This window comes from Nuphar pumila, chromosome 16 (assembly GCF_984573655.1).
Source record: "Nuphar pumila chromosome 16, dmNupPumi1.hap1.1, whole genome shotgun sequence".
Lineage (NCBI taxonomy): Eukaryota > Viridiplantae > Streptophyta > Magnoliopsida > Nymphaeales > Nymphaeaceae > Nuphar > Nuphar pumila.
In genome coordinates this window covers 62,004,006-62,031,764 of record NC_143264.1, presented here as the reverse complement: position 1 = coordinate 62,031,764, position 27,759 = coordinate 62,004,006, and the positions used below count along the sequence as shown (strand labels likewise).

General features: G+C 39.8%; 1 protein-coding gene and 1 pseudogene across 2 annotated transcripts; both read right to left on the bottom strand.

The window, feature by feature from the left end:
* Positions 1 to 3,109: 3,109 nt before the first annotated feature.
* Positions 3,110 to 5,320, bottom strand: LOC149813337 (U-box domain-containing protein 33 pseudogene; annotated as a pseudogene). The gene is made up of 3 exons (XR_016428218.1): positions 5,315 to 5,320; positions 4,874 to 5,284; positions 3,110 to 3,955 (listed from the first exon to the last, which is right to left on the bottom strand). The product of XR_016428218.1 is annotated as a U-box domain-containing protein 33 pseudogene (transcript).
* LOC149813336 (U-box domain-containing protein 33-like) lies at positions 5,256 to 15,409 on the bottom strand. Its single transcript, XM_089990781.1, has 4 exons — positions 14,970 to 15,409; positions 10,643 to 10,764; positions 7,361 to 7,482; positions 5,256 to 5,768 (listed from the first exon to the last, which is right to left on the bottom strand). The coding sequence occupies exons 1-4, from the start codon at positions 15,151 to 15,153 to the stop codon at positions 5,372 to 5,374; spliced, it is 825 nt and encodes a 274-aa protein (XP_089846907.1). The 5' UTR covers positions 15,154 to 15,409; the 3' UTR covers positions 5,256 to 5,371.
* Between the last annotated feature and the right edge of the window lie 12,350 nt (positions 15,410 to 27,759).

Sequence of the window (27,759 nt, the reverse complement as noted above, 5' to 3'; positions counted from 1 at the left end):
TTTAATTTCTTCTTGTAACAATCTTCCAGAAATCTCAAATGAAGAAGGCGGCTTCAATTCCATTTCTACTAAGGAACAAACTTCAATCATCTTCGTAAAGTAAGGAGAATTGGCTGCGTTGAAAGGAATGGCTGAATGATAAAAAAATCTCGCAATAGCTGAACATAACCTATCTCTAACTTTTTTTATCCAAAACTGCTTTTATTCCAAGTTGTTTCATTGATGGAGACCCAGCTTTCACTTGAACAAAAGCATCAGGATTATGCTTTGGGGCATCATTCATCAATTTTTTTCCCTTTATATATCTTTTCTCAGAAGACTCATCACTTTCATCTGACAAGTCCATATCATTATCATTTACTTCAACAAAGGAACCAATCTCATTTACAATATTTCTCTTATATAATTTGTGTTCCTTAAATGACTCCAAATTCTTACGAATTTTTTTCTTACAGATTCTTCGTCTTTGTTACATGGTTCCACCTCTCCTTTAATACCAGCAAGATGATACTTAAGTCTATTAATGCCACCACTCATTTGTTTTGTACACCAAGTACATTGTACCCTCTTCTTTTTCTTATCAAGTGGTAAACCAAAATCCCACACAGGGTCCTTTCCTTTAGTGAATGTTATTGGAGTCCTTGAAGATCCTTCTTCTGACATTTCTTTGATGATTTGATAAATCTAAAACTGTTAAATTTGAAAAGTTAAAAACATACGTACGGTTACTAGATTATGGCATTATGTACAAACCCACCAAGGAAAGTTAAAAACATAGTGTCATACAAGTATAAAACTAAAACTATACATGGTACACTATATAATGCACACAAACTGAACACTGTATATGCTCATCAGCATAAGCAAGTTATCATTTTTTTTTACTATTAACACTAGCACGATCAAGTTATCAACAACAAAAAAAACCATTAGTGCATGCTTCGTTGCAAAAATAAATAAATAATGGATCCATGCTAATTTTTTTTGTCAAATCTATTTGGTTAAAGTAGCGAAAGAAATGAACTTGATCAGCGTTCACACATAATACATGTACACATATATCCACGTAATCAAATTACACCTTTCCTTTTGCATTTTGTTTCCCTGAAAATACTGGTTGCTGAGATTTTACAAATGCATTTTTTGGTTAAAGTCATGACCATCAAATTGATACTGTTTGAGAGGAGCTTTTTCTTGTCCTTTTTGTAAAATTATATAAATACCCCTGGTGATGTACAATTTATGTAACCATGTGGAAGTTCTCAATGCAAAAATCCAGTGAACTTGTCATATATTTATTAAAAGCTGAGGAATTTGACTTGTAGTATTTGTGTGTTTGTTCCTAGTTTTCAATGTGTATCCCTGATAACAATTCAGCTTCTGAAGTCATCAGAATTTCAGTGTGCAGGGTTGTATGTGTACATGCATGGATATACAATATGTTTATCATATAGTTATTCAGATTGTCCTTGGACACAATTCCTCCAAGCATAGAGAGCCAAATGAAAGTTTGGAATTTGATGGAAGGATTTGAAGTCACATGATTTGCTGTGGAGAAAGCAAGAACATGCTGTAAAAATGAGCACCTTTAGTTTGGATCTCTTGGAAGGATGAAAGATAAATTTCATCGAATCAAAAGCAAAGGCATGATAAATTAGCATGCTTTGAGACAGTATCGATAGCGTGCACCTCAGTACCTAGAGCGTGCGCCTCGCCTGTGAGGCGTACGCTTCAAGTACTGAGGTGTACGCCTCACAGGCGAGGACGTAGCAGCCGAAGGACCACCTTGAATCCTTGAATCCTTTACAAAACTCGCCGGAAAATCTTGTCGGAAATTATTGCAGCGGCAGAAAGAAACACAAAAAGGGAAAATTTGAAAAAACATACCTGGTGGCGTCGAAAAATGTCGCTGATGCACTATTTTTGCTGGAGAAGACACGTCGGAGCTGCGACGATGCCTTATATTCACCGTCGATGTGCCTTCGTCGGCGACTTGGCGTAACTGTTCACGCCGGAGTTAATGTTCGCGATGCAAATACAAAACGCAAAAAATAAACACTGTTCACGCCGGCGTCACTGTTCACGTCAGAAACTCCTTTCCGGCGTCGCTTTTCTCGCCGGATGGCTGGAGCTGCAGCCGCACCTTCTCGGCTTTTCCTCTCTTCAGTCGAGGGTTGAACACAATGAACAGTGAAAACCTAAAGGGTTTTCGACTTTTCGTTAACAATTTAAAGGGTAAAAGAAATAATATTGCAAAAATGCCATTAACACAAACCGTCCGAGTTGTCCGATTATTTTTGACCCATGACTTGTCCCGAGTCGCGCGAGTCCTCCAACGAGTTTTGTAAATCCAAAAACGACAGAACTCGCCCGAGTTCTACGTGACTCGTGACTCGGCTGAGTCAGGCCGAGTCGAGCCGAGTCATGCCCGAGTCTTGGCAACCCGAGTATGCCTTACCGGGTTGACCCGCTGGAGGGCCGAGCCGAGCCGAGTCAACTCGGCTCGGCGAGTTTTTAAACGTTGATCCTAACTCTCATTTGTAGAAGCATCATACTAACTTGGGCATCATTTATCAAGCAGAAAAACCAAGAAGATAGGATTTTTTACAAGTGGTAGCTAAAACAGTGCGACCTTTCACTTCCAATGCAACTGCATAGTTCAGCAACCTTTCCAAGAAAATATGGAGTTACTGTGGCATTTATTTAGGTTTCTTGTTGTTTACCTGAGAGTTGCAGTCACAATGGGCATTTACAAGGTTTCTGGTTGTTTAACTGGGAGTTGTAGAGTCAGAGTGGCGGCACAAAAGGAATCAGCTTTCACGAAAATATGAATCCGCTTTCCTCTTTCCCTTGCCACTAAAATAGTACATGAGAATGAAACGAGGCAAAATTTGATTGAAACTGTATCATAAAAAGAAAACCAAGTCTCGAGGTTCGACAAGGAAAAGATGAGTGTTTGCCAGACAATTCAGATGCTTTAGAAGGATGATGGATATTAACCACAAGTAATGGATGCAACTACAAGGAATATCTTGATTCACTGTGCATAATTTGCTTTCTTTTTCTTGCATCTCAGAGATGCTGCAAGTGGATTTACTAGATCTTATGCAATTCCTTGTAATATCAACATAAAAAGATGAACTGTAGACAGAAAAAAGAATACAATTGTTTCTCTGTGGCAAACAATGCAAACAAGCATCCAATGTGATTGGGAGGGATAGTTGGTGCTGCACTATCTTAATGTGTTTAACAAACGAACATCTAGTATGCACTACATGTAGGATTGCAACACCTTCCATATATCTGACTCCAAGTCTGGCCGATTCTTCCTCTCCATCTCACAACACTGCAATCCCAAATTGGCTAGTTGTGTTGCCTCTTTGGATGGCCACTTTCCTGCTGCCGGATCTAGAACCTCATGTAGTTTCTTGGCAGAAAATACCTTTCGGACCTCATTGGCCAATCCTGTACCTGGTTTTGCAGTCAGTAACTGCAAAATGATGACACCAAATGCATAAACATCAGATTTGGCTGTCAATTCACCAGTGGCCATGAATTGGGGGTCTACATATGCATAGGTGCCTTTTGGATCGGTGTGCCTAAAGATTGTGGCTGCAGATTCTTGCTGAGGGAGGAGGCGGCAGATGCCAAAGTCACCAATCTTGGCATTGAGGTTAGCATCGAGGAGGATGTTGGCAGGTTTGAGATCACCATGGACAATGGTGTAGGGCCTTGCAGAATGAAGGAAGAAGAGAGCCGAGTATATTTGTGCAGCTATTCCGAATCGATCTTGCCATGAAAGAGGAGGTGGTGGAGGAGATGTTCTGCTCCTGCGAAGCAGACGATCCTCCAAGCTACCATTGGAGAGGTATTCATAGACAAGGCAGCCAGCTTGGGAGCAAGCACCAATTAGTGTTATCAGGTTTGGATGTCTCACTCTTGTTAAAATGTCAACCTGCAAACAGTTGTACATTTTCAGCAGTTTAATCTTAAAATGTTCCTTAAATACATGAAAATAAAAAATCATGAAAGGACAAAAAAAAAACTAGTAGGATAGGCCTGGATCGCTCTCAAAATTCTGACTTCTTGCATTTTCAAGGCTTCATGCTACTAGTGTGAAAGCTGAAAAATGGAATTTTGACATTTGTGCATCTAGGGTGTGTAATTTTTTATTGGTTTGGAGAAACCACCTATGGTTTGGACATCTCATTACAGGCCAAGACGTGTCACGCTGACCATACAGCGGAGTCTGTGTCCACAGTATAAAACTCCATGAGTACTCCCCCCACCCCCCCCACCCCAAGGCCTTGCAGAAAAGGATGTGCACCCCGGATATGGAACTCTCGACCTCCTTCAACTTGAAGGCCTCAAGCAAACCCACCTAGCCAAATGTGTGGAGTGCTTATGGGCCATCTAGGTGTGTAGTTGCTGCATAAAATAGCAGTGTTAATTTTGGTTCACATTTAACCAGCGTTCAATACAGTCCTCATATCCATGCACAGCTCAAGCATTTGATTGTAGACAATAAGCATTATTGTGCACATTTTCTCAATATCCAGAATTCTGCTTCCCTACATATTCTGGGAAATCCGGGCTCATTTATAGGGGGTGGAAATTCTAGATTTGGAGCATGTATGGATACAAAAGCTCTGCTTCCACCTGTACCAGGAAGCCTGGTGACACATTTAATTGAGCATCAGAAATTCTAAGTCTGAACATGTTTGAATATATGAGTTTTTTTCCTGCCAATAGGAAACCTGATGACAATATAGATGAGCACTGGAAATCCTAGATGTGGGCTATGTTTGGATGCTGAAACCAAATAACACAAGCAATTGAAATTAAAATTCCTACTGATAGTTAAAACGGTTACCTCTTGTTGGAACTCATTTGCACCCTGTATGCTGTCAGGGTTCAATTTCTTGATGGCAACTGTAGTATGACGGATCTTTCCCTTGTACACAGCACCAAATCCTCCTTTCCCAATTCGCAAACTTGAATGGAAATCACAAGTGGCCTCCGCCAACTCCTCCAATGAGAACTCGGCGAAACTTGGGACTCCAGAACTTCCTCTCAGGGAAGACTGTGTTGATTGTAGCTGCTCGTTTGTTTGCTTAAGTATGCGATCCGATTCAGCAAGTGCATTCTCGATTGCAGCCTTCTCTCTTGCCAGTTGTGCAATTCTATCATCCTTCTCCTTCAAGAGTTCCAACAACCTTTGGTTCTCTTCTGCTTCCTTTGTTTGCCTTCGCTCTTCTGCTAATGAGGTCTCAGCTAGGTTTGCCTTCTCAACAGAAAACAATCACAAAAAGACAACCATGTGTATTTCTTCATTTTCTTCATCTAGTAGAAACTATTCAATTAATAGATGTCAGCTTGGATAATCCAATGTTGATATGCATACCTCTGCCAGTTGACGAAATGAGATAGATCCTCTGCCATCTTTTGAATCACCTTCCTCCACTTCTGGTCCACTTGTTATCACGGATAGTGTCCTTACAGGAGCACCTTCTTCCAAACTGCTCTCTGCTAACTGCGGAGATTTGGATGGTTCTGCCTCAATCTGGGAGGGAAGTATCCGTCGGTTATCTTCCTCATGCTGGGGTGGATTGGTTTGTGGTGCCAGAAGAATGCTTGGCATCTTTTGAAGAGGGGAGGCTTCCCTGGTGCAAATGTGGTTTCCATTGCACACAAACCATATCTGGCACTGAGGGGGTGCATAAGCCTTTACATGGCGTGCTTTAACTGAAGTGGGTGATACCATCTTCCTGTGGCAATAGTCGATGGATCAAAGGTTACAAAATCCTTGAAAATGCTTGGTACTAGAGGTTTTTATAAGGGCCATTTCTTTTGCAATGCTTGATGGCCTCATAAAACTTGGCACTAAGGAGTACTCCATCAGGGTTGCAGTTCATTTTGTGGCATGCAGTTAGGATATAAAAAAGAATCCTCCCAAGTCCATATCATTGACTTGAATAGAATGGAATGGATATCCACATGACAACATTTTGTTTTCCTGCTAACAGGCTCAAGTCGGGGGATAATCTTCCACAAGTAGAGAATATATTTTCTTTTAAGAGTTTTCTTTTTTTTGTCTGTCAATAAACTCCTAACTTGGAGATTAACAATGTTTAACACACCAAGGCCGTGGTTCCATGTAGTCAGCAGGGTCTTTATTCAAGCTGAAGTTTCAGCATCGAATCCCACTGGCGCATAGGAGCTGCCATGCTTTATCTTGGGGCACGTAAGACTGGGTGGTAGTGTCCTCAATCTGGAGTTTTACCTCATAGGAAGGAGACAAACCCATTAAGTGACCCAGTTCCTGGTGAAGATTTTCCTTTGTCATAAATGAATCGTGGAAGAGCCATTTATCCTAAGTGGACATGGACAATCTGAACAATGCTTTGGTGGAGGTGGGTGGTTGGCGTTTACCTCAGCCAATAGATGCCATCAATGAACCCAGGCCACACAATGTCGAGAGGTGAGCAAGACCCTAGAACCCCAAACTGAGTGAGAGAAGAGGTTTCACATATGTAGTACTCATCACACTACCATGAGTTATGTATTTATAGTGAGATATGGTGGGAGGCTCATGACGGGTGGTTATGATACATGCATGGACAATTAAGAGATCTCTTAACTGTCTTATAACCCCCAAAACTGAAAATCAGCAGCCATTTGAACCCTTGTCAATATGGGTCACATCAAGGTTGGATCCGATCCAACCCAAAAATCCAACAACACAAATTTATACCTATATCTACTTAAAAATTCAAAATTGACATGGTAAGTCGGTGCATTAGTGGTTACCAACCATTGACATTTCAATCATTCTTTAATCACACTAAAAGCCATTGTGCATTTCAAAGTATGATTAGCCATTGTATCAATTGTGCAATATCTGTTAGTATGCTGTGAATGAGAGGGATTATTACCTAATTTTTTCACTGAAACAAAATATAATCAGGTCCATTAAAATTAGAAGCTCACCCAGGTTTAGATCTGATATTTCAGAAAAAATAATATGAGATTTATCAATTGGCTTGGACCCATGTGATGCTTGTCAGGTGTCTGAATGCTCACAGGATCCTGACTCTATCCAGCTCAAGTGACCACAATCAGTTTGACCAGATCCACAAGTATGCAACCTAAGCCCACCCACATCCCTAGTGATTAAAGCTGCATGAGGACTTTGAACTAAGAAGGCATTTTTTATGCAGAGACGCTGCATGATGCAGCTCCGCTGCCGACAGCCACCCATCTCAAAATTCCTCGAGATGGAGTCCACGCCCACCTCGAGAAATGCCAAGATGGGCGGCTGGCAGCATATAATGTAACCACTTGAACAGATGACACTTACCTATCGTATTTGGAGTCTGCAGCGGCTCCCATGACAAGCTTCCGGATATCATGTCGCCCAATCAACTCCAAGATGCCTTTCTCCACATTGTCCGATTCTATGACTACTTTATCAGATTTTATCTGTAGAAACAACACAATCATCCCTACCTGGCTAAACCGTCAAAAGGAGGGAAAGAAGCAGCCAAGATAAACGCTCTTATATTGCAACTAGCATCATATATAGCCTTCTTAAGAAATTTAGTGTGAGTTTGTTCCCACTTCGACCACAGTCTAGACCGGTCACAAATATTGGTGATGCATGCTTTGAAAATTCAGGACTTTTTCATGAGATTTTCAAAAGCCAAATTTTAATTTTTCAGAATATCACCAACTTTGGAAATATAGTAATTTTATTGTTTTATTAACACTTTCTTATTTTAAACTCATTAACTTCTTCTCTATGTTCTTATGTAGTTTCCTACATTTTTATGTCCAATTTTGTTATTTATCATGAGATATTTCCCTTGCAAAGAAAATCCCAGTAATGAGGCTTGTGACATTGGACTAGATTACATCCATTGTTTTATTTTTTTTTCTAAGAGAGAAAGTAAACACTCTCAAGAGATGATTGCTTGCATAAAGAAATGGTGTATAGGAGGAGCAGAAATGACACCAGTGCAAAGGACCAGAAGTGATGCCTAAAAATTCAGAATCATAAGTAGATAACATGATATCAAATGCACCTTGCATATAGACACGTAGGGTCACCCCAACAGAAATGTAGCATACCTTTTGGATACCATCAAATGCCCTAAAAAAGGTGGGCTAAAGGGCTCCACCTTCCTAGCTCAGGGCAACTATGGTTTGTCATCTGACATGAGATACTGTGATTCGAAACCCATGAAGACTGTCCCTTGCCGCAAGGTCGAAGCTGGCTGTACTTCTCAGTTGGCAAGGATTGATATGATCCTAAGAGGCCCGGTCCAAGCCTAGGGTGTGCTCGGTCAACTCTTGACCTTGAGCCCCTAGCTGGCTAGCTTATTTTATTTTGTATTGTAACATTTGATGTAATTTGCTTTCTTAGCATCTGCATTTTAGTAATAAGGATGTAATTGGGACAAATGGGAGCATAAGAGCTTGAGCATACACCCATTGGAGCCAACTTGTGGATATCTTGAAAATTTGGAATTTGAATCTTAGAGCTCTCTCTAGCTCTTCTTCTTCTTCCTCTCTTCTCCTTAGTTCCTCTCTTCTTCCTCATTTCTTCTATCTCAAATCTGAAACTCAGATCAGATATCTAGTGGAGTTGAGCTCTTAAGGTGCTCCTCACTAGATCTAAGCAACTAAGGTGCTCCTCTATCGAGTGAGCTCATTGCTTGGTACTTACGGATGACCCTTCACCTCTGGCGACTATTCTGCTGAGCTGAAGGCATCAACTGAAGGATCTAATCCATATCAACGTTTCAGCAATCAAATCAACTCTCTGAAGGCTAATCTAGGTCGATCCCAGCTATAGATTGTGGATCGTGTGAAGATCTTGCACAATTCAAGCAAACTGAGCGAGATCTGGCAAGTTAAGATGAGATCCAGTCATCTCAAGCTCATTTTCGGCATCTCCCTGTTGAAATTGCTTCAGATCTACCTTATAACACTGCATCTACTCTAGATCTAGTCATTTGAGCATAATTCCTTAATAAATCGCGTGAATTCTGTAGTAGATCGAGGTTCGATTGAATTCTCTACTAGGTTCACTCGTCCGGTGTGGAATTCTTATACATCTGAATATTTTGGCCAACGGAGCTCAGATCCGGCCAAGCCCTGATCATTCTTGTGTTCTACGGTGTGTGGAGAGGTTGTCTGAGTATTTTCACAGACAACCGTGGTCGGAGTAGCCCGGCACAGCCACCTGACTCCGAAGTCTCCCATAGTTTTACTACTCTGATGTGCTCTGCTATGATGTGAACTGAAGTTTTGGCGACTTCTAATTGCAATTCTGGAGCCATCCAATTGTGTTTTCTGGCGTTCTTAGAGGTGTTGGAAAGCTTATTGAGTCTGCTTCGAAATAAACTCGGGCATTGGTATCGTTTCTAGTCATTTTCTGGCAGCATTTCAGCTTTTCCAGCAACCTAATGTGATTTCCTGCTCTGTTGAGTAGACTGTACTCTGGTTCGACTTTCCACGCATAATTCACAGTATCTACGCGTGCTTTAGGCTTCTGTTTGGATTGGAGTTAGTTTGATGTATGGAGATCACAACGGTATAGGCCATGAGTAGTGAATTCTGACGATTTGGCCGGCAATTTGCACGTTTTCCGGCAACAAGCAATGCAGACAGGTTTACTGCATAACTGTGCAGTCATATTTTCCGGTCAACTTTGTGCATCCGTATCTGGAGTTATACTCGTGCGTTGTGCATGTAATTTGGTACACTTGTTGTCTGTATTGGAGTCATGTCCTGTACTAAAAAGCACGAGAGATTGACTGTATTCTGGGAGATATGGCATTGTAAAACCGGGTCCAGAATATAGGTGTGTTTTGTGTAGACTAGACACTGGTTAGTGTGCCAAGTGTTCGATAGTTGGTTTCTTTGGTTGTTTTTTGCTTGTACTTGAGCCAACTATGGCTGAGATGATTCAGAGAGTCTGGAATACATCAGACGAGGTGTGTCTAATGATCCAAAGTTCTAAGAAGACAAAAAATTGAAGGTCGTAAGAAGAAAGTTGAACTCGAAGGACCTCAATACTTGTCTAAGGGTGATTTGGACTCGCTTGGTTGTGTATTTGCTTCAAAGTTAACCGATCCTAATGAGTATCCATTAGGGACCTCCAAGTAACTAGCTATAAATATTCATTGTAGAGAAGAGAAAGGGAGGTTGATGAATGAATTATTGCTGAACTTTAGTCAATTTTCTGGTATTTTCTTTTTTTCCTAGTTTCTTAGTTTTGTAGCTACGCTAGGTTGCCGATTCATAAGAAGTGTGATCCTCCTGTTCACTGCATCACTTGGTCTAGCCCTACAAATAAAACAAAAAAAGGCCGCCACAAATGCTAAAATAAATTGTCATTCAAATAAATAAATGAAACTCAGAAGGAAAATGAATTATCCGGTTATTATGTGAAGGAATAAAGTGAGAGGTGTTTATAGCGCTACCAATATGGCTATACCTAAGCACGTACTGGTTTATGTTAGGCTCTTTTCTGGTCTTATTAGTCTAATATGCTGTTAAAAGACTAAAAGTATAGTGTAGATTAACCATACGTTCTTAATCATAACCAATCAATTTGAGGACAGCCTTTTGTTACCTTTTCTGTGGCGCAAATGCTCAAGTACTGCTGAATGACTTTCTCCATCTCCTCTTGATTCTTATGTTTACGTGCATCTCCTTCTTGGGATTTAAATATTGAACGGTATAACTTCCCTCTGACTGAAAAAAAAAACGGAAAAAAATGACCATCAAATACCACCAAAACTTAAGCCAAAATCCATGTATTTATTAACCAAAGAAAAGCTCTCTCTTTCTCTCTCTTGCGTTTACTTTAGTGTTAAAAACCTCAAACCGATTTAAACCACCCTTGTGGTCAGCGGGGTTACTTGGTCAAGCTGAAGACCCAGGATCTAATCCCATTGGCACGGTTGGGGCACGTAAGGCTGGGTGGTAGTTAGGGGTGGCAAAACCTGACACGACCCCCCAACCCGCTTCTTAGGCGGGTTTGGGTTTGGCTTAAACAGGTTCGTGTCATAAATGGGTCAACCCGCCTAACCCGTTTATTAAACGGGTAGGGTTCGTGTTAGGGGTATGCCAACCCGCCAACCTGGCTGACCTGTTTAATAAATGGTTAGGCGGGCCGGTCAACCTGTTTACCCAAACCCGACCCGCCAACTCGTTTACCCGAACCCAACCTGTCAACCCGTTTATTAAACGGGTTAACAGGGTCATGTCGGGTTACCCGTTTAATAAATGGGTCGGGTTTGTGTTTGCCACAGCCGACCCATTTAATAAACGGGTTGGGTTAGTGTTGAGGTATGCTGACCCGCCAACCCGACCCTATTGCCACCTCTAGTGGTAGTGTCCTCAACCCTGAGTTTTACGTTGAAGGAACACTAAATTAATGATTTTCTAGTGCCAGACTGCCAGTTAATGGTTCACGAAGAGGATACATGGAACATCCTCCAAATTTCAACCCTAAATTGAAAAAGTAGAAGATTTTTTTTTTTTGAGCTTCACGTCAAAAAGGGACATGGTTTTGCTATGAGGTTTATTAAGCATTAATGCACCAATGGGGGCTCCCCTTCTCTGGAGCCAAGATCAGGTGCCATCACATGAGTGTGCCTCACTCAAAATGTCCTAGTTGGCTTGTCTTGGCAGGAGCAGTTACGGCACGTCACCTTATGTTGGGACGTTCCAAGTTTGAATCCCAATGGTATGGTTGTATAACTGGTAAGGGTATGCTTAAACGCCAGTTTTTGTGAAATTTTATACTAGACCTGAACCTGATCATCAGAGTTCCAATTAAGATCAGCAAGTTTTCAATGTAAAAATGATAAAAAAATATAGTTTTACTGGGTACGGTCCAGTTTGGTTCATGTAGTTCTTATTGGGTCTGGGTATGGCTTTTCTTACAGTGGACCCGATACCATACCCAAAAATCTAGTCCGTCTGGTTCCACCTGGGTCCTAACCAAACCCGACCTGTTGACACCCCTACTTTAAATGGCGGTTGGGCTATGTAAAAGATAGGGTGTCGGTGACCAGGTTTGACTTCCTATTTGACAATATTGTCCAGAACTGTTTCTGAAAGTTTGGATTAGGATTATAGTCTATCATGATCCGGCTGATCCACAACTCTGCACTCCTCAATGCAGACCTACCCACCCACGAAGACTTGAGGCTGAAAGGCTTACCTCTTAAGTGGTTTGTAAGACCTCAGCCAAAATTATTATCGGGTTGGGCCAGCATCCAAAAGGACCCGACCCAAATTTTCACATTTCTATAATGGATCCGGGTAAAGCACAGATTGTCCGACATACTATTTATGTTCCTCAATAAGGACAAACGCGAAAATGGGAATGTCCAATCAGATTGGTTTGCTTAAATGGTTGGGAGATGGCATTTTCAGACAGGTTAGAGTTTGGATCCTGATTTGCAGGAATGGTCTTGTTATCATATGTGGACCCAAACGGATCCCACATCAGTGCGATCTGAGTGTGTTCCTACTCCCTTAAAACTGATCCAACTGGACCCTCTTGAGGTGACCGCGCCGGATTCCTTGCCGGAAAGGAGATGGAAGAGAGATGAATCTAGATCCAACGATTTATATGGTCAACTGAATCCGGTAAGAAAAGGTTGGAAACGACTTTTATATGTAAAAGGTGCAAACAGATTGGATTAAATCCTGACCCGAACATAAATCCAACAGAAAGTTTGATTCGATTCCAAATCTAAATCCAGAAAAATCCTGTTACATAAATAGCATCTCAAGGGTTCAAACTTGGTTTGGATATCATACTGAATCCAAGTTCGTTTAGTCAGATTCGGTAAATATAACATCCGACGAATAATGGAATTTGAATTTCGTTAACATTTGAATACGAATTGCACCAACATTCTAATACAGATCCTTTTTTTTTATGACAAGGAACCCTCTGAAAGCTATAAACACACCCGTGCGCCAACGGAGTTTGATCCGGGGCCTTCAACTCAGCACCCTCACAACCACCCCACTGACCACACGGGCAGGCCCCATTGATGAATTCAATTACATTTAAAGAGCATATATGATTTGATAGGTAGTCCTTTTCATCTAAATCCAATTCCGACTCCAGATCCAATTAGGCCTATCCGATTATATATAGGGATAAGTGCATGTCAGTTCAAGACAACCTCTGACGGTCTGATGAACGGCATCCAAAACAGAATGGTTGGACTCGGCGTTTTCTGCCCTTCATTGTGCAAACTGTAGATGTCATTCATCTAAGGCATAAAAAAAAACGTGGCATCCATCTATAAAATACTGAATCCAACCACGGTGTTTTGGATGTAATTCATTGCATGGAAGAAAGATATCAGGGTGGCCTCTGAGCAAAGCTAAGAAACCCGAGATTCATTGGATCATTTTGGATTTAGATTACTGTAATTGGATATTGGACCATTATGTTCGATTTATATCATTAGGATAAGTTTGTTTTGATTGAAAAGTTATCATAATATATAGGGTAGTTAATTGGATTGTAAGTAGAAAACTTATCTTATTTAAAGTTTTTCAAAATTGAAAATTTCTCATCTATAAATAGATGAGAAATCTAGGAGTTTGGCAATTCAAATTGATATGAAAGAATTTCAATTGTTATTTTAAGTTTTTTTCTACTTTCCTAAATAAAACTAGATAACTTTAGATAATTGTAGCTTAGCTTAGCCATAGCTGATAGTTTTGTATAATTTCTTTGTAAATCCGATTCCAGATTTATGTCAGTTGGTATTAGAACCAAGGGAGTCTTGCGGCAAGTCGCGCCATGAACATGTCTTCTTTCTTTTCTGCCAGATTTTGGAATGAAGGTGGGGTGGGGGTTGTTGGCATGCGACCATAATCGCTCCCTGTTGGTGGTGGCCATCAGTGATATATTGTAGGTGTTGCGATGAAGAATTTGACCACCCAACTTTGTTCAAACCGATTGCCGATCTAAGAAAAGCTTCGGGTAGCAGTAGGTTTTGATCGTTTGAAGCCGCTCTCCAAGTTGAATGTCTTGTAATTAATGACACAAACAGGATCATCCCTCAAATAGAATCGCAGGCAATGATCTGGCTCTGACACCAACTGACATAAGTCCGGGATCGAATTCACGAAGAAATTCTACCAAAACTCAAGTAAACTACAATTATCTAAAATTATCTAGTTTTATCTAAAAAAGCAAAAAAAAAAAACTGAAAATAACAAGAAATTTTATCATATCAATATGAACTAGCAAACTCCTAGATTTCTCATCTATTTATAGATGAGAAATTTTACAATTTTGAAAAACTCTAAATGAGATAAGTTTTCTACTTACAATCCAAGTAACTACTGGTAATTTCCCAATCAAAACAAACTTATCCTAGTGTTATAGATCAAAGAAATTACAATTATCTAAATCCAAATAAAGCATAGATAGATCCAAAATAATCCAATGGATCTAGAGTTGCTCCGCTCCGCTCCTGCATCAGATGGCAACCTGTCAAATGTCGCTCTGACCTCAAAAACTCAAGTAGGATTCAGTAATGCGGGCATCCCAGCCGAATTCCAAGCGCTTGCAAAATCATGTTTGAATTAGATCCGAATTCTCATTCGGATCTAATTGTAAGATCAAGATCTGAGAATAATTTAGTGGATTCGGATTTGATATCCCACCAAATTGATCCGTTTGCAGACCCTTCCATAGTCCCAGACTTGGATTGGATTGGATCAGTAAACTTCGGTAGACGTAAGACAAACTTGAACAAGAAATCTCGGGGAAAAAGGGAGATGTCTACGGAAAAAACAGGAAACTAAATCGGGAACTTCCAGGAACATCCAACCTAACCCAAACGGGGAAATTCCAAAAAGCAAGAAGCGATAAAAAAAATTGGGATTTCAGACGGGAGAGAAAGGGATCTTACTGGGAGCGCCGGCCCTCTCACTGGGATCGTGAACGTGCAAAATCACGATCTTCGCGTCCGGGAACTTGCGCAGGCTCCACCTCAAGTTCTTCACGTTCTTCTTGAACCTCTTCCCGATCGCGACGTACACCCGCTCCGGCGGATCGGACGGCGGCCCTGCCACGATCTCTCCGTTCTCTCCCATCCGATTCCTCTCCCGAACCGGTCGTACGATAACCCTAACGATTCCCCGTCCGATCGCTCGAATTCCGCACAATTCCTCGATTTTCTTCGCCGTCGGTTTTCCGGCTCCCGTGGAACACAGAATTGTACGCAAGGGAACTTGATGAGTGAGACCGCCGATTCCTCTGTTTGGTTCCTGGGAATTTCAAAGACGAACCTCTCTCTCTCTCTCTCTCTCTCTCTCTGTGGCGCGCGCGCTTTCTGTTCCTCTCCCTCCTTTCTCTGTGAGAGAGCGATTGTTATGTGGGTGAGACAGAGGGGTAACGATGGGAGATGAAAGGAGGAAGCGCTTTGAGGGTATCCAAGTCAACCCACAGCACGAACGAAGATAAGCAGAAGCAGCTGGTGAGGGGCCGTCTCCTAGCTCTCCCTCTTTTCTTTCTTTTTCTTTTTTTTCTCAAAACGGTACCTGGATTTTTTTTGCATAATTCAAAAATGCGGTCCGTAACTTGCTCGAAATTAATTGCACCTTTTTTTTTTATAGGCAATTTTTATCAGTCGTTTTTATCACGGAATTAGGACATTATGGTTACATTTTTACCCTCGAATGATTATGATATACTCTATGGTCTTATAAGTTTGGGGTGAATTTGGTGGATTTGATTTGACATCTTGCTTTCTCAACCACGTGACATATCAAACTTTGGAGAAAATAGAAAAAAGCTCTCGATAAATTCTTGAAGATGGTATTTTTTTTTTAATATTTCAAGGAAAAAACTTTATTAGCTTCTGGTTAGTAAAACCCTTCAGGTCCCCCTCTCTCTCTCTATTGAAAAATATTTTATCCAATGAAAGCTTGAACCAGGGATGTTGGGAGGCACTTATTATATGTTCTATCTTTCAAGCGATAATTATTTCACTTAAGATCAAGTCATCGGTAAAATGGGTGTTCGTGCAACTTCTTGTTAAGATTAGAGTACACCTTGCACTAGGTGAAACTGAGTAACTCGACATGGATCACCTTGAAAAGTCTTTTAATTAAGTAGGTTATCCTAGACTCAGCTTGGGTAAGAACCCTAAGTTCAGCTTTAGTATGGACCCTATGCTTGACTTAGTCCAAGGCTTGACTAAGTCAACGTCTAAGCTCACTAAAAACTTAATTGTACGGAAGTGATGAATGCAAAGGAGCTGAAGCCTACGCATTTACACTCAGAATCGCTAAGGATGGTTAGGCTTTCATAACCCTCTTACACAGCATAGTGATTTTCAATAAACACATAAAACTTTATGTGTATGCTCTTCTTTCTTTTTGCAAAATGTTCACACACACACACATGTATGTTCACATCTATGCTTTCCTAACTCAATGCAGCTCTTCTTGTATACCTGTAAGAAATTGATTCTTGGGACGTATCTCTGAAAAAAATCCTACATATAACTGTATCTATAGTGTAAATTAATTATTTGATTAATTTAGTTTAACTATGTTTATCCTTAATCATCATATGTATGAACAGTTACAAGCCATTGAGGGAGGCTGATGATTGAGGTGACCTCTCCACAGTCTTCTTATGGTGACTACCTTAGAGAGAAGATAAATCACTAGAGATATATAGAGAGATCAGCTTAGAGTAAGCTAAAGACCTCAAGAGAGAGAGAGAGTTGGGGAGAGGACTGGGTATATAGGCCCCCAATACAACAGCTAATAGTAAAAACCATAAAAAGGCATAAAGAAGAACAAATAACCAGAAATAATGAGTTTGGGCTGGCCACATGGTAAAAAGTCTAGGTCAACTCCATCCAAAATTAGGGTCATGATCAATAGTCAACAAGAAAAGGTAGCTCCATGCGAGGATGTTAGTTGGGTCTAGTCAAGGTCCAAACTGTTCATGCATGAATTAAGACGGGGTCAAAGTTTATAAATTGGTTGGTCAAGGGTTGATCTTAAACTTGCGATTAATTAAGATTGCCTTTTAAAAACAATGATAAAAAACCTAATCAAACTGAACCGAAACTGAAACCCAAAGTTTAAAGCTTAATTGACAAACTCAAGATAGAAGCCTCTTGAGAGCCTTGCCTTAAGGCTGGAGTTCAAGTACTCATCAATGTGAGACTAAACTTGTAAGAAAATAAGCACCTACTAACTCAAGCAAATGAAGGATAACGTAATTGAATTATGATGAAATCTATGTGCTGATTTGGAAACTTATCCTTTCCTTTGACTATAAATTACTTTTACCACCGTAATTTTTTGGTTTTTGTATGTCGACGCGCTGGTTGACTCCGCCTTATGGTGTGTTTTGTATTCATGGAATTGAGTGAACCTGGAACTCAACCATAATTTTGATGGGATCGAATTCCACTTCTTCTTGGTTCCACAAATCCAAACACATTATATGGGAACGCTCGGATATTGTTGGTGAAACTTCTTGGCGTTGAGAATTATGTTGGGGCTCATGTTTCACTTTATTTCTTCGAAATTTTAATGGTTCTTCCATAATATCCTCATGACCTAGATTTCTGATCAATGTGGTAGCGGGATGGGTTGCATTATCATATATAACTAAAGGGCCTCAGACCAACGGGGCTCTAGCTCACGTCACCTTGTGTTGGGACGTTGCAGGTTCAAAACCCAATGGTATAGTTTATAACTGGTAGTGGGGGTCTGCTTACCCCCAGCTTACCTTTAAAAAAAAATCTAAGGGTATGTTTGATAGCTTATCTCGTGCATCTTACGAGACAAAAAAGACATAAGAACATGTTTTTTAATAAACATTGGATAAGGCGGACAGCATTGCACACGTCTGCTGTGTCCATTAACCTACGTTATTTTCGTTCCACCCTCCCCCCGTTACAAACATGGATGAGGGGAACAAAGTTTTCTCAATGGGCGCACCTCTCGCCTGACATACTCTCTCCCTGCGACTTGCTGGACAGGAGCCTACCGAAGATGAGCAACGAGCGGCTTGCGCTCGAGCGGGCAGCCAGTAGGGTGATCATCGACCTTGTCGCCTGCTTGGCTACCCAGTCAGCAGAGTGGAGGGAGCGCCGGGTGGGTGAGGTGGCTCAGCTCCGCCGGATTCTTGCCCGCGGCCTTCAATGACAACGTTTCCGACGACGTCCAGACACTGCTCAAGTGGTACAGAGAGGGATGGTCGATGGTTTCTGATGAAGATTCAGCTGGAATATTCCTGACATGGAAGGAACAGCAGGTGGTATGGGCATTGGCATAGAAGCTGTGAGAGGTGAACACAATGATGAGCAGTCGTTTGGATCAGGTGGATCGGACCCGGAGATCATGACCAGTTTTCATTCAATACTTTTTATTTGATTGATGGAAAAAACAAGGAAATGGAAAATTAACAGAAACAAAAAATGAGAAAAGAAAAATGTTTTTTTTTTTATATTTTTCTTTTTTACTTTCCATTTTTATTTTTTTAATTAAACAAAGGATGGTGTATTAGGTACAAAGGGTGAGGTGAGACCATCATTGTGTTTCAATGTATTATGTGTATGACATACATCATTATTTTGAGTATTTTGATAATTGACATCTTTTTTTCTTTTTTCTTTTTAATTATTACATATTTACAAAAAGAATCATCCAGTGAGGGTCCAATTACTCGAGTTATCAACAAACATGGTTAGGTGATCCAGTGAGGGTCCAATTACGATGACAGTCCGAGCACGAGCCAAAATTATGATTTTAGATATAATTTCGTAATTGGATCCATATACGGGCAAAAATCCATAATAAACTTGTTAAAACATGTAAAATGATTGATGGATCGGGTCATACAATCCAAAATAAAGTAATTCGACTAATTATCCATGACTATCCAAGTTGTCTGCACACCATCATCAAACAACGAACATTTGAAACATAGCATTTGAGTACGGTCCAAACAAACATTGGACTTGGAACAATTGTTACAGAACGAACAAAATCAATGTTATGTTCCGTTCTTTTTGTTTATTTCATCTAATCATAGACAAGCGATCAAACATACACTACAAGAAAAATGTTAATTAGCGACAAAAATAATCCGTCAGACATTTGCGATGGATTAGCTAGAGAAAACTAGTCGTCTCTAAAATTAAAATTAGTTGCAGAATTAGCGACAAAAAAATTCGGTCTCAAAATTTGTTGCTAATTAGCGACAAAAACATTCTGTCTCAAACTCCGTCTCAACTTCACGACAGATGAGCGATAAATTTTTTTCATCGTTATGCCATCCCTAATTTGTGATGGAGTTTGAGACAGAATATTTTCATCGCTAATCCATCGTTATGTTTCTCGTAAAACCCTAATGTGAGCTCCTTTCTTTCCCTTTCTGTTTCATCCCTCGCACGCAGTCACCGCCTGTTGCTCGAGTTCTCTCCTTCACCTCCTCCTTCTTCCCACACTCCATCTCTCTCACCGCCATGTGCCGCCGCCGAGAGCCCCATCTGCGGTGCCACCTCCTCCCTCTTCACTTTTGCCTTTCCCCGTCTGCAACCTTGTCGGAGCAGTGTCCTCCTTTCTTCCTTGTTTGTCGATCGACCAGAGTCGCGGCACTGTCATGACCACCACCATGTGCACGCCGAAGATCTCTTCTCTCTCCTTCTCCACCCCTTTCCTCCCCGCTCTCAGGACCAAGCCCTCTGGCTTCCGATGCTCCATCTTTGCTGCTCCGGCGAGGGTCGTGAAGGACAACACCGTGAAGTCGCTCAGTGAAGTCTATGTACGCCATCACCATTATCACACACAGTGAAGCCGCCGACCACCCCTCCGAACAACACCATTGTTTCCTTCTTCCCTGCTGCCATCGACGACCACCGACCGTCGGCCACCCCCTCTTTGATCGGACCCCGAATGCTCTCCCTCGCTCGACTCTCATAGTCGAAACGTCACTCACCTCGCCTATCGCCTGCATCTGACATCAGTGCTCTCCCTCTCGTTGACCCCTTTTTAGGTAACCTCTCACCCCCTCTCTCTTTCTCCTGTGTCTTCTTCTTTTCCTTCTCTTTCTTTTCTGTCGACTGACAGAGGCCTGTCATTCTTCTTTTTTGGCAAATCATGGCCGGCCGACAGGGCCTAAAGCTCCTGCCAATTTTTTCGACAGGTCGTTAGGGGAGACACCCCTTGCCGTTTGTGACAAAGTTTTCAACAGGGGATTTAGGCCCCTGCCTCATTCTTTCCGGCCGGCAGGGGCTTTGCCTCCTACTTCCTGGGTGTTTCCGGCATGCGAGGGCAAGGCTCTTGCCCCACCCGTTCCTTCTTTTTTACCAGAGAGGGGTTGAGTTCCCTCCCTGTCTTCTTTTTCTTGGGTTTTGAGAGAGGGTCTCAGCCTCCTCCCGTTTCTCCTTCTTCGTAAGGGAGGGGCCGAGACCCCCTCCCTGTTCTCCCTGTCTTCTTTTTCTTGGGTTTTGAGGGAGGGGCTCAACCCCCTCCCATTTGTCCTTCTTCGTAAGGGAGGGGCCGAGACTCTCTCCCTGTTGCTTGGGTTACGAGGGAGGGGTTCGGCCCCTCCCTAGTTCCTTCTTTGTTTTTATTCGATCGGTAGGGGGCGGAACCCCCTGTCCTTGGTTCTTTCAGTCGACAGGGGGCGGTGCCCCTCCGCCCCTTGTCCACTTTGTTTCTTCGATCGACAGAGGCTCTACCTCCCTGCTGTTGTCTTTTCTTGTTGGGCAGGGAGGGCGAAGCCCCTACCTGAATGTTTTTTCTGTTAATAGGGGGAGGGGGCTCTACCCCCAGTTGTGTTCCCCTTTCGTCAGGCAGGGCGGGGCGAAGCCCCTTGCCTGTGTCTTTGTCTTTGGCCGGCAGTCTTTGTCATTGCAGGTGCGTAGCAGAGTAAAATGTGTGGTCTTTAATGTTAAGCATCACATGCAACTTAAAATGTCATGCAAAAAGAAACAAGAAAAATGCAAATGCAAAAGCATGCGAATCAGGTAAATACCCGTGGTGAGTAAGTGATGCAAGCACATCACATGTTGTTTACTTTCTTGGATGTAATACTTTACTGCTCACACACTCACTTAGTTGTGAATATCTAGAACTATTTTGCTGGAGTTTGGAGATCATGTTGAGCATGATTTGAATGTATGAGAATAGAAGTGCTCTTATTTTTGTAGTTCAGATTACATGCTAGTCATAGTAGTAGTTAGTGATATATTGAAGTGTGTTTGTTATAGGTACATGTTTGATATTGTTGTTATATGAATGATTGAATGTATTGCAATTTTTGACATGCCTATCCATGCTTGCATGAAGTTATTTTCGATTTGATTATACATTCTATGTAAAATTATATAATGAAAATATGCTTAAATTGAATGTATCGTGTTTGTGAATGTAATTTCATCTTTCTAAATATCCTTGTGATGTGTATAAATATGATGTTATGGTGTTACACACAAAAATATTGAATTATCAATGTATGCATAATAGTTCATGGAATTGCATTTTATGTTAAGCATGTTTGTGATAGAGAGGGAAAAAAATTTATGCATTAACTGAAACAAAAAAATTGCTCACCAAAATCACCAAACAAGAATTTCTAACAGATTTGCAAACCATAACAAAGTGTTAACCAACTCAACACAAGCAACAAGCAAAATAAAGAATTTATGACCTACAATATGCAAATTATAGCAAACCAACAAGGAGAAATCAATCATTATATATATATATATATATATCAAATCATTACATTCACCATCAATGCATGATAAATTAGATATTTTGTTCATCATAGCATTGTTATGATTCTCTTTTAATTGGTTGAGATAACATCTGTAACATCACATGACAAAATGATTATAAATCGTGAATGAATGTACCATAGAATAGTTGATAATGAGGTGTCACTTGAATATATGGATGGTGTTGACAATTTTATTGAATTTGCAACGGCAAGTGTCAGTACAGTGAATTCCATCAGTCGGATCAGGTACCTCTGCACGATGTGTAAGAATAATCGATTTGTAGAACCTCATAGAGTTAGACATCACCTATACATGAAGGGTTTTGTTAGTGGTTATCAGAATTGAACGCTTCATGGTGAAGATTTTTGGAATAATTTTGATGCATGAGTGAATGTGGTGCACGATAATCCATATGTGGATTTGATATTTGATGTCGTAGGACCAAAACTGGGTTCTGCTATGAGTTCTATTGATGTATCAACTGGGGTAGAGGAAGAAGCAACAAACGATGCAACTAGTAGATTTTATGACTTACTTAGAGATGCTGATGAGCCATTGTGGAATAGTTGTTAGAGTCACACTATCTTGTCTGCAGTTCTTTAACTACTGAATTTGAAGTCAGAGTATAATTTGAATCAATCATGTTTTGATCGTCTGTGCTCTATTATGAAGAGTATGTTGCCCAAAGATGAGAAATTGCTATAAAATTTCTATCGTGCGAAGGTTATGGTCAATGCTTTAGGTATGAGATATCAAAAGATAGATGCTTATCTAAATCACTGCATATTGTATTTCAAAGATCAAGAAAATAGCAGATCATGTCTGTCATGTGGGCATCCTCAGTTCAAGCCAAAGACAAAGGGCAATGCTAGCACGAGGTCAAAAGTGTCATACAAGTCACTCCACTACTTCCCTCTCACCCCTAGATTTCTACAACTGTATATGTCTTCGAGGACAGCTAAACATATGAGATGGCATGCAAATAAAGTTCGACATGATGAAGACAAGATCACACATCCTGTTGACGCAGAAGCTTGGAAGCACTTTGATCGTACTCATCAGACCTTCACAATGAAAGTGAGAAATGTTATGCTCAATTTATGTACAAATGAATTTAATCCATTTGGGGGTAAATCAACCCCATACTCGTGTTGGTCGGTATTTGTCACCCCATACAACCTTCCACCAAGCTTATGTATGAAGCGTCAAAATTTTTTCTTGTCTCTATTGATCCTTGGTCCGACGTCTTCGGGCCAAAATCTTGATGTATATTTAAGGCCATTGATTGATGAAGTGAAAATACTGTGGGATGACAGTATTCTCATGTACACTGCCCACAAAAAACAAAACTTCAATATGAAGGTTATTGTTCTATGGACAATTAGTGACTTTCTTGCATATGGTATGTTATCTGGTTGAAGCACACATGAAAGGTTGGCATGTCCGTACTACATGGAGGATACAAAATCTTTTAGATTGACACATAGAAGGAAGCCATGTTGGTTTGATTGTTACCATCGATTTTTACCCAGCGACTATCCATTCTGATGATAAAGGAATGCATTTCGAGCAAACACAACTGAAATAGAAGGCCCGCCTACACGGTTGTCTGGCACAAAGATTTTAAGACGATTGTGATACTTTCCATATGAACTGACAGATGCCTGTAGTGTGATGCCCTTTCTTGGATTTGGGAAGGATCACAATTGGACAAAGAAATCTATATTTTGAGAACTACCATATTGGCCGACCTTATTGATACAATATAATTTGGATGTGATGCATGTGGAGAAAAATGCGTTTGATAATGTGTTCAATATGGTAATGAATGTCAAAGGGAAAATGAAGGATAATTCAAAGGCCCATATGAATTTAAAAGTAATATGTAAAAGACCAAAATTGGAACTCCAAGAGTATAATGGCAAAATACTGAAACCAAAGGTAAGGTACGTGCTTGGACCAGATCAAGTAAAACAGGTATGTCAGTGGTTGAGACAATTGAGATTTCTATATGGATACGTCTCTAACATTGCTTAGGCTGTGAAGATAGATGAGGGACAATTATATGGGTTAAAGAGCTATAATTGTCATATCATCATGCAATGGTTCATTTCCCTAGCATTCCATGATATGTTAGACAAACCTATATAGAGGGTATTATCTTAGTTGAGCCAATTTTTTAGAACATTATTTGCATTGAAAGTTGTAGTAACTAAGGTAAAGAATTTTGAGGATTCTGTCATCACTACTATTTATCAGCTAGAGAAGATATTTCTGCCAACATTTTTTGACGTTATAGAACATGTGATCATACACTTGCCATATGAACTTAAGATTGGTGGTCTTGTGCAATATTGGTGGATGTACCCATTTGAAAAGTATATTTTTATTTATATTTTTTTCTCTAATGCTATTGGAAATTTATTGTATTACGAGATGTATGTTGTTGACAAATGCCTTTTTGACCTAAAAAAAGGTTCAAAATAAAGCAAGAGTGGAGGGTTCAATTTATGAGGTGTATACTTTAGAAGAGATTTCAAATTTCTTATCTATATACTTTGAGTCTCGCATTTCAACATGTTATACTTGCCCACCTCGTAATGATGATGAAGGACAAGTTATTGTGGTTGACAAACTATCGATATTTAAACCACTTGAAAATGTCTTTGGCAGTTGCCAGTCAAGACTCTTGAAAGATCGAGAGCAAGACACAACATAAATCTATATCCTTTTTAATTGCTCAGAGATCGACCCCTACATCGAGTAAGTATACATAATATGTTACACTAAGTTCTCTACGTACATGGTTTGGCAATATAATTATTGGTTAAGTGCAGACAATTTGATCTGGAGTTGCGAAGAGAACTTTCACATCTCACTGATTTAGAAGTACAGAAAGAACGTGAAAATAAGTTTGAGGCATGATTGAAAGAGTTGGTAAGGACGATGACATGCATTCTTTTCATGTAAACAATAATATATTACTTAATTGGTAGTGTTTACAGTCATTGTTTATGCTTGTAAGTCTGTCATGGTGATGTTAATGACCAAGGAATATACGATTTACAAAATGGTCCGACCAAAGTTGTGCAATGTTACAACGGGTACATCATTAATGGTTATCAATTACATACAAAAGACTATGGCATAAACAAGTCAACGATGAATAGTGGTGTGTATGTCAAGGGTAGCAGTTACAGTGAAAATGAACTTGACTACTATGATATTATTGAAGAAATAAGAGAGTTGACTTACTTAGGCATAAATAACATGATAACTTTATTCAAGTATCATTAGTTAGATCCCAAAGCAACAAGAATCGACAAAGCCTCAGGCATTGTGGAGGTGAATCATAAATCAATGTTTGAAATATATGAACCATTCATATTAGCATCGCAAGCTCAACGAGTTTACTATACTTCATATCTGAATACAAGGAAGTCAGATAGAAATAAATGGTGGGCGGTTTGCAAGGTGAAGTCTAAACTATACCCCAAGTATGATCAGTTACAGGAAGACAAAATTGTTGAAGAGGGTAATTACTATCAATCAGATGATATGCATGACTTCTTTTATAGTCACGATGTCACACATGCTTTGCATGTCACATCTTCATTGTTTGATGGCACATGTATGGAAGAATGTGATCCAAATGATATACCAAGTGGATGGCTGCCCAATGAAGAGGAAGACGAAAATGACGAAGAGGAGGAGGATGAAGAAGAAGAATATGAAAGTCAAACAAGTGATGAGGAAGCATACTGGAGCTAGTGAAATACATCTTGTAATACATACTACATCACTTTCTCATATGCACCATCTATATGCACAATATGTCTTGCATATCATGTTACATTCCATGCATACTTAGCATGTACATGCACAGTTCATGTATAGTTATAAAATTGATTCATGTAGGACCTTTAAATCTTTACATTTCATGCATATGTTATGTCCATGCTAAGATCAAGAGTTATGTAACTGATTCAAATACCATTTTTATTTGTTAGAATATTGTTCATGGAGGTCGCAATGGTCGAGCACCTAGTGGTCGATGACCAAGTAGAGATCGTGGGACAATATTAGGTAGATGTCTTTGTGTTATATTTAAATATAGACATTCATTATGTTTTGCTTATATGTTGATATAAAAATTATTATTTTTTAATCATCTTTATAGGATCTCAGCTTAGTGATATCCAGTCTCAGCGTTCATTTTCATGTAATGCTTCAATAGGTATATCATTTAAATAATTATATACTTGATTAGTTTAAATGTACATTATATGAATTTCTAACTCACTATTTTATAGATGATGTTTTGCCTGCACATGACCCACCTACACCAGCTACTAATACACATCACGAGTCAACACCAGATGCTAGCTCTTCTCAGTCTGACACACGACGACTCATTCAAATAGTGTATATCGATAGTTGATCGTAAGTATTTTATTGTCACTTGTCCACTACTTATCTTATAAATAATATATGTCGATAGTCAATTGTTAATGTGTACCAATTCATATGCAGCACGAGGTTCGAGCCACAAGAAGTGATTCAAAAAATTAAGAAATCACTAGTTCAACATCTTTCAGGATCGATCGCTTAATGAAAAGAGTACTCGAAGGAGGTGTTAGACAAATTATTTTATTCATGGTATACAATCGTTTATTATAGCTAATGTGTTTCATATTTAATTCTTTGTTATAATCATGTGTATTAAATTTCTGAAATTATTTGTAGGATTTGAATTGCTTCACGACTGTGAAGGAGGACCAGGACATGAGGCTAGTGTAGTAGAAGGTGGCTATCAGTCAATTTGTCGTCATGCTTCACAATATAAAAACTGCAGCAATAAAAGCAGCTGGTGGGATAGATGATCCACTACAGTGAAAGCGCCATGACCCTTCTACTATCAGGTCAGATTATTGGGATACAATGTGTGACAAGTGGACAAGTCATAAATTTCAAAACCGCTTAGCAAAGGCTGCACAAAACCAAACGAAGATCCCCGATGCCCATCTACACACAAGTGGTTCTAGGACTTTTGGGAGCCACCAGAAGATAATGGTAACTCATCAATATATATATATATATATATATATATATATATATATATATATATATATATATATATATATATATATATATATATATATATATATAGTCAAATTTATAAGTATTTCTGCATACTTTCTAATTGATTTTTTTTATCACTTAACCTTGCAGGAAACCGAAAAAGGAGGCTTTGTGCCTTACAAGGATGTGTTTATTGAAACACATAAATGTAAGAGCATAAGAGAGTTCGTATCAGAGAAGACGAGAGCGACAATGATATATATTTATTGTATTAATAAATATTATAATATACAAGTTACCATGAATTATATTATTATAAATATTATAATTCTTAATTATTAATTCATACTGTAATCATTACTTTGTAGGAGTCATACGAGTAGCAGATGGTAGAGAAATATGGCGATGACTCTACTCAGCATCCACCTTTTGATTCTGCAGCATGGGTGACTGTAACTGGTGAACCCAAAAAAGGTTATGTGTTCGAGTTTGGGAGAATATGAACACCACAACAGTCGTTGCTTCTTGCAGTCAGAGCTCTTAGAGTTCTCCCTCGAGCATCAACTCCCAGCGTCCGATTGACCCTGCTATTTCTTGGGATAGTGTCCACCAGTTTCTTCAGGACACAATGCATGACTTTTTATATGAAACCATTCCCAACCTTTTTCGTAATAAGTTGTGCAACTTTTTTTGGGACAGGAAAACTTCGTCTGCCTTCAACATGAGCTCCGGTGTCCGTCAGGTACGTATAACATTTATTTTAATACATATCTAAAGTTTCATTTCATTAGTTTCATGTCAATAGATTTTAATACATATATGTATGATTGAATACATATATGCATGATTGAATCACTAT

Coding starts and splice junctions, on each gene's coding strand:
- LOC149813336 (XM_089990781.1), bottom strand. CDS start 15,153: ATGGGAGAGAACGGAGAGATCGTGGCAGGGCCGCCGTCCGATCCGCCG. Junction 7,483..10,642: donor GCATTTGCGCCACAGAAAAG/GTAACAAAAGGC, acceptor TTGTTTCTACAG/ATAAAATCTGATAAAGTAGT. Junction 5,769..7,360: donor GCAGACTCCAAATACGATAG/GTAAGTGTCATC, acceptor CTATTGCCACAG/GAAGATGGTATCACCCACTT.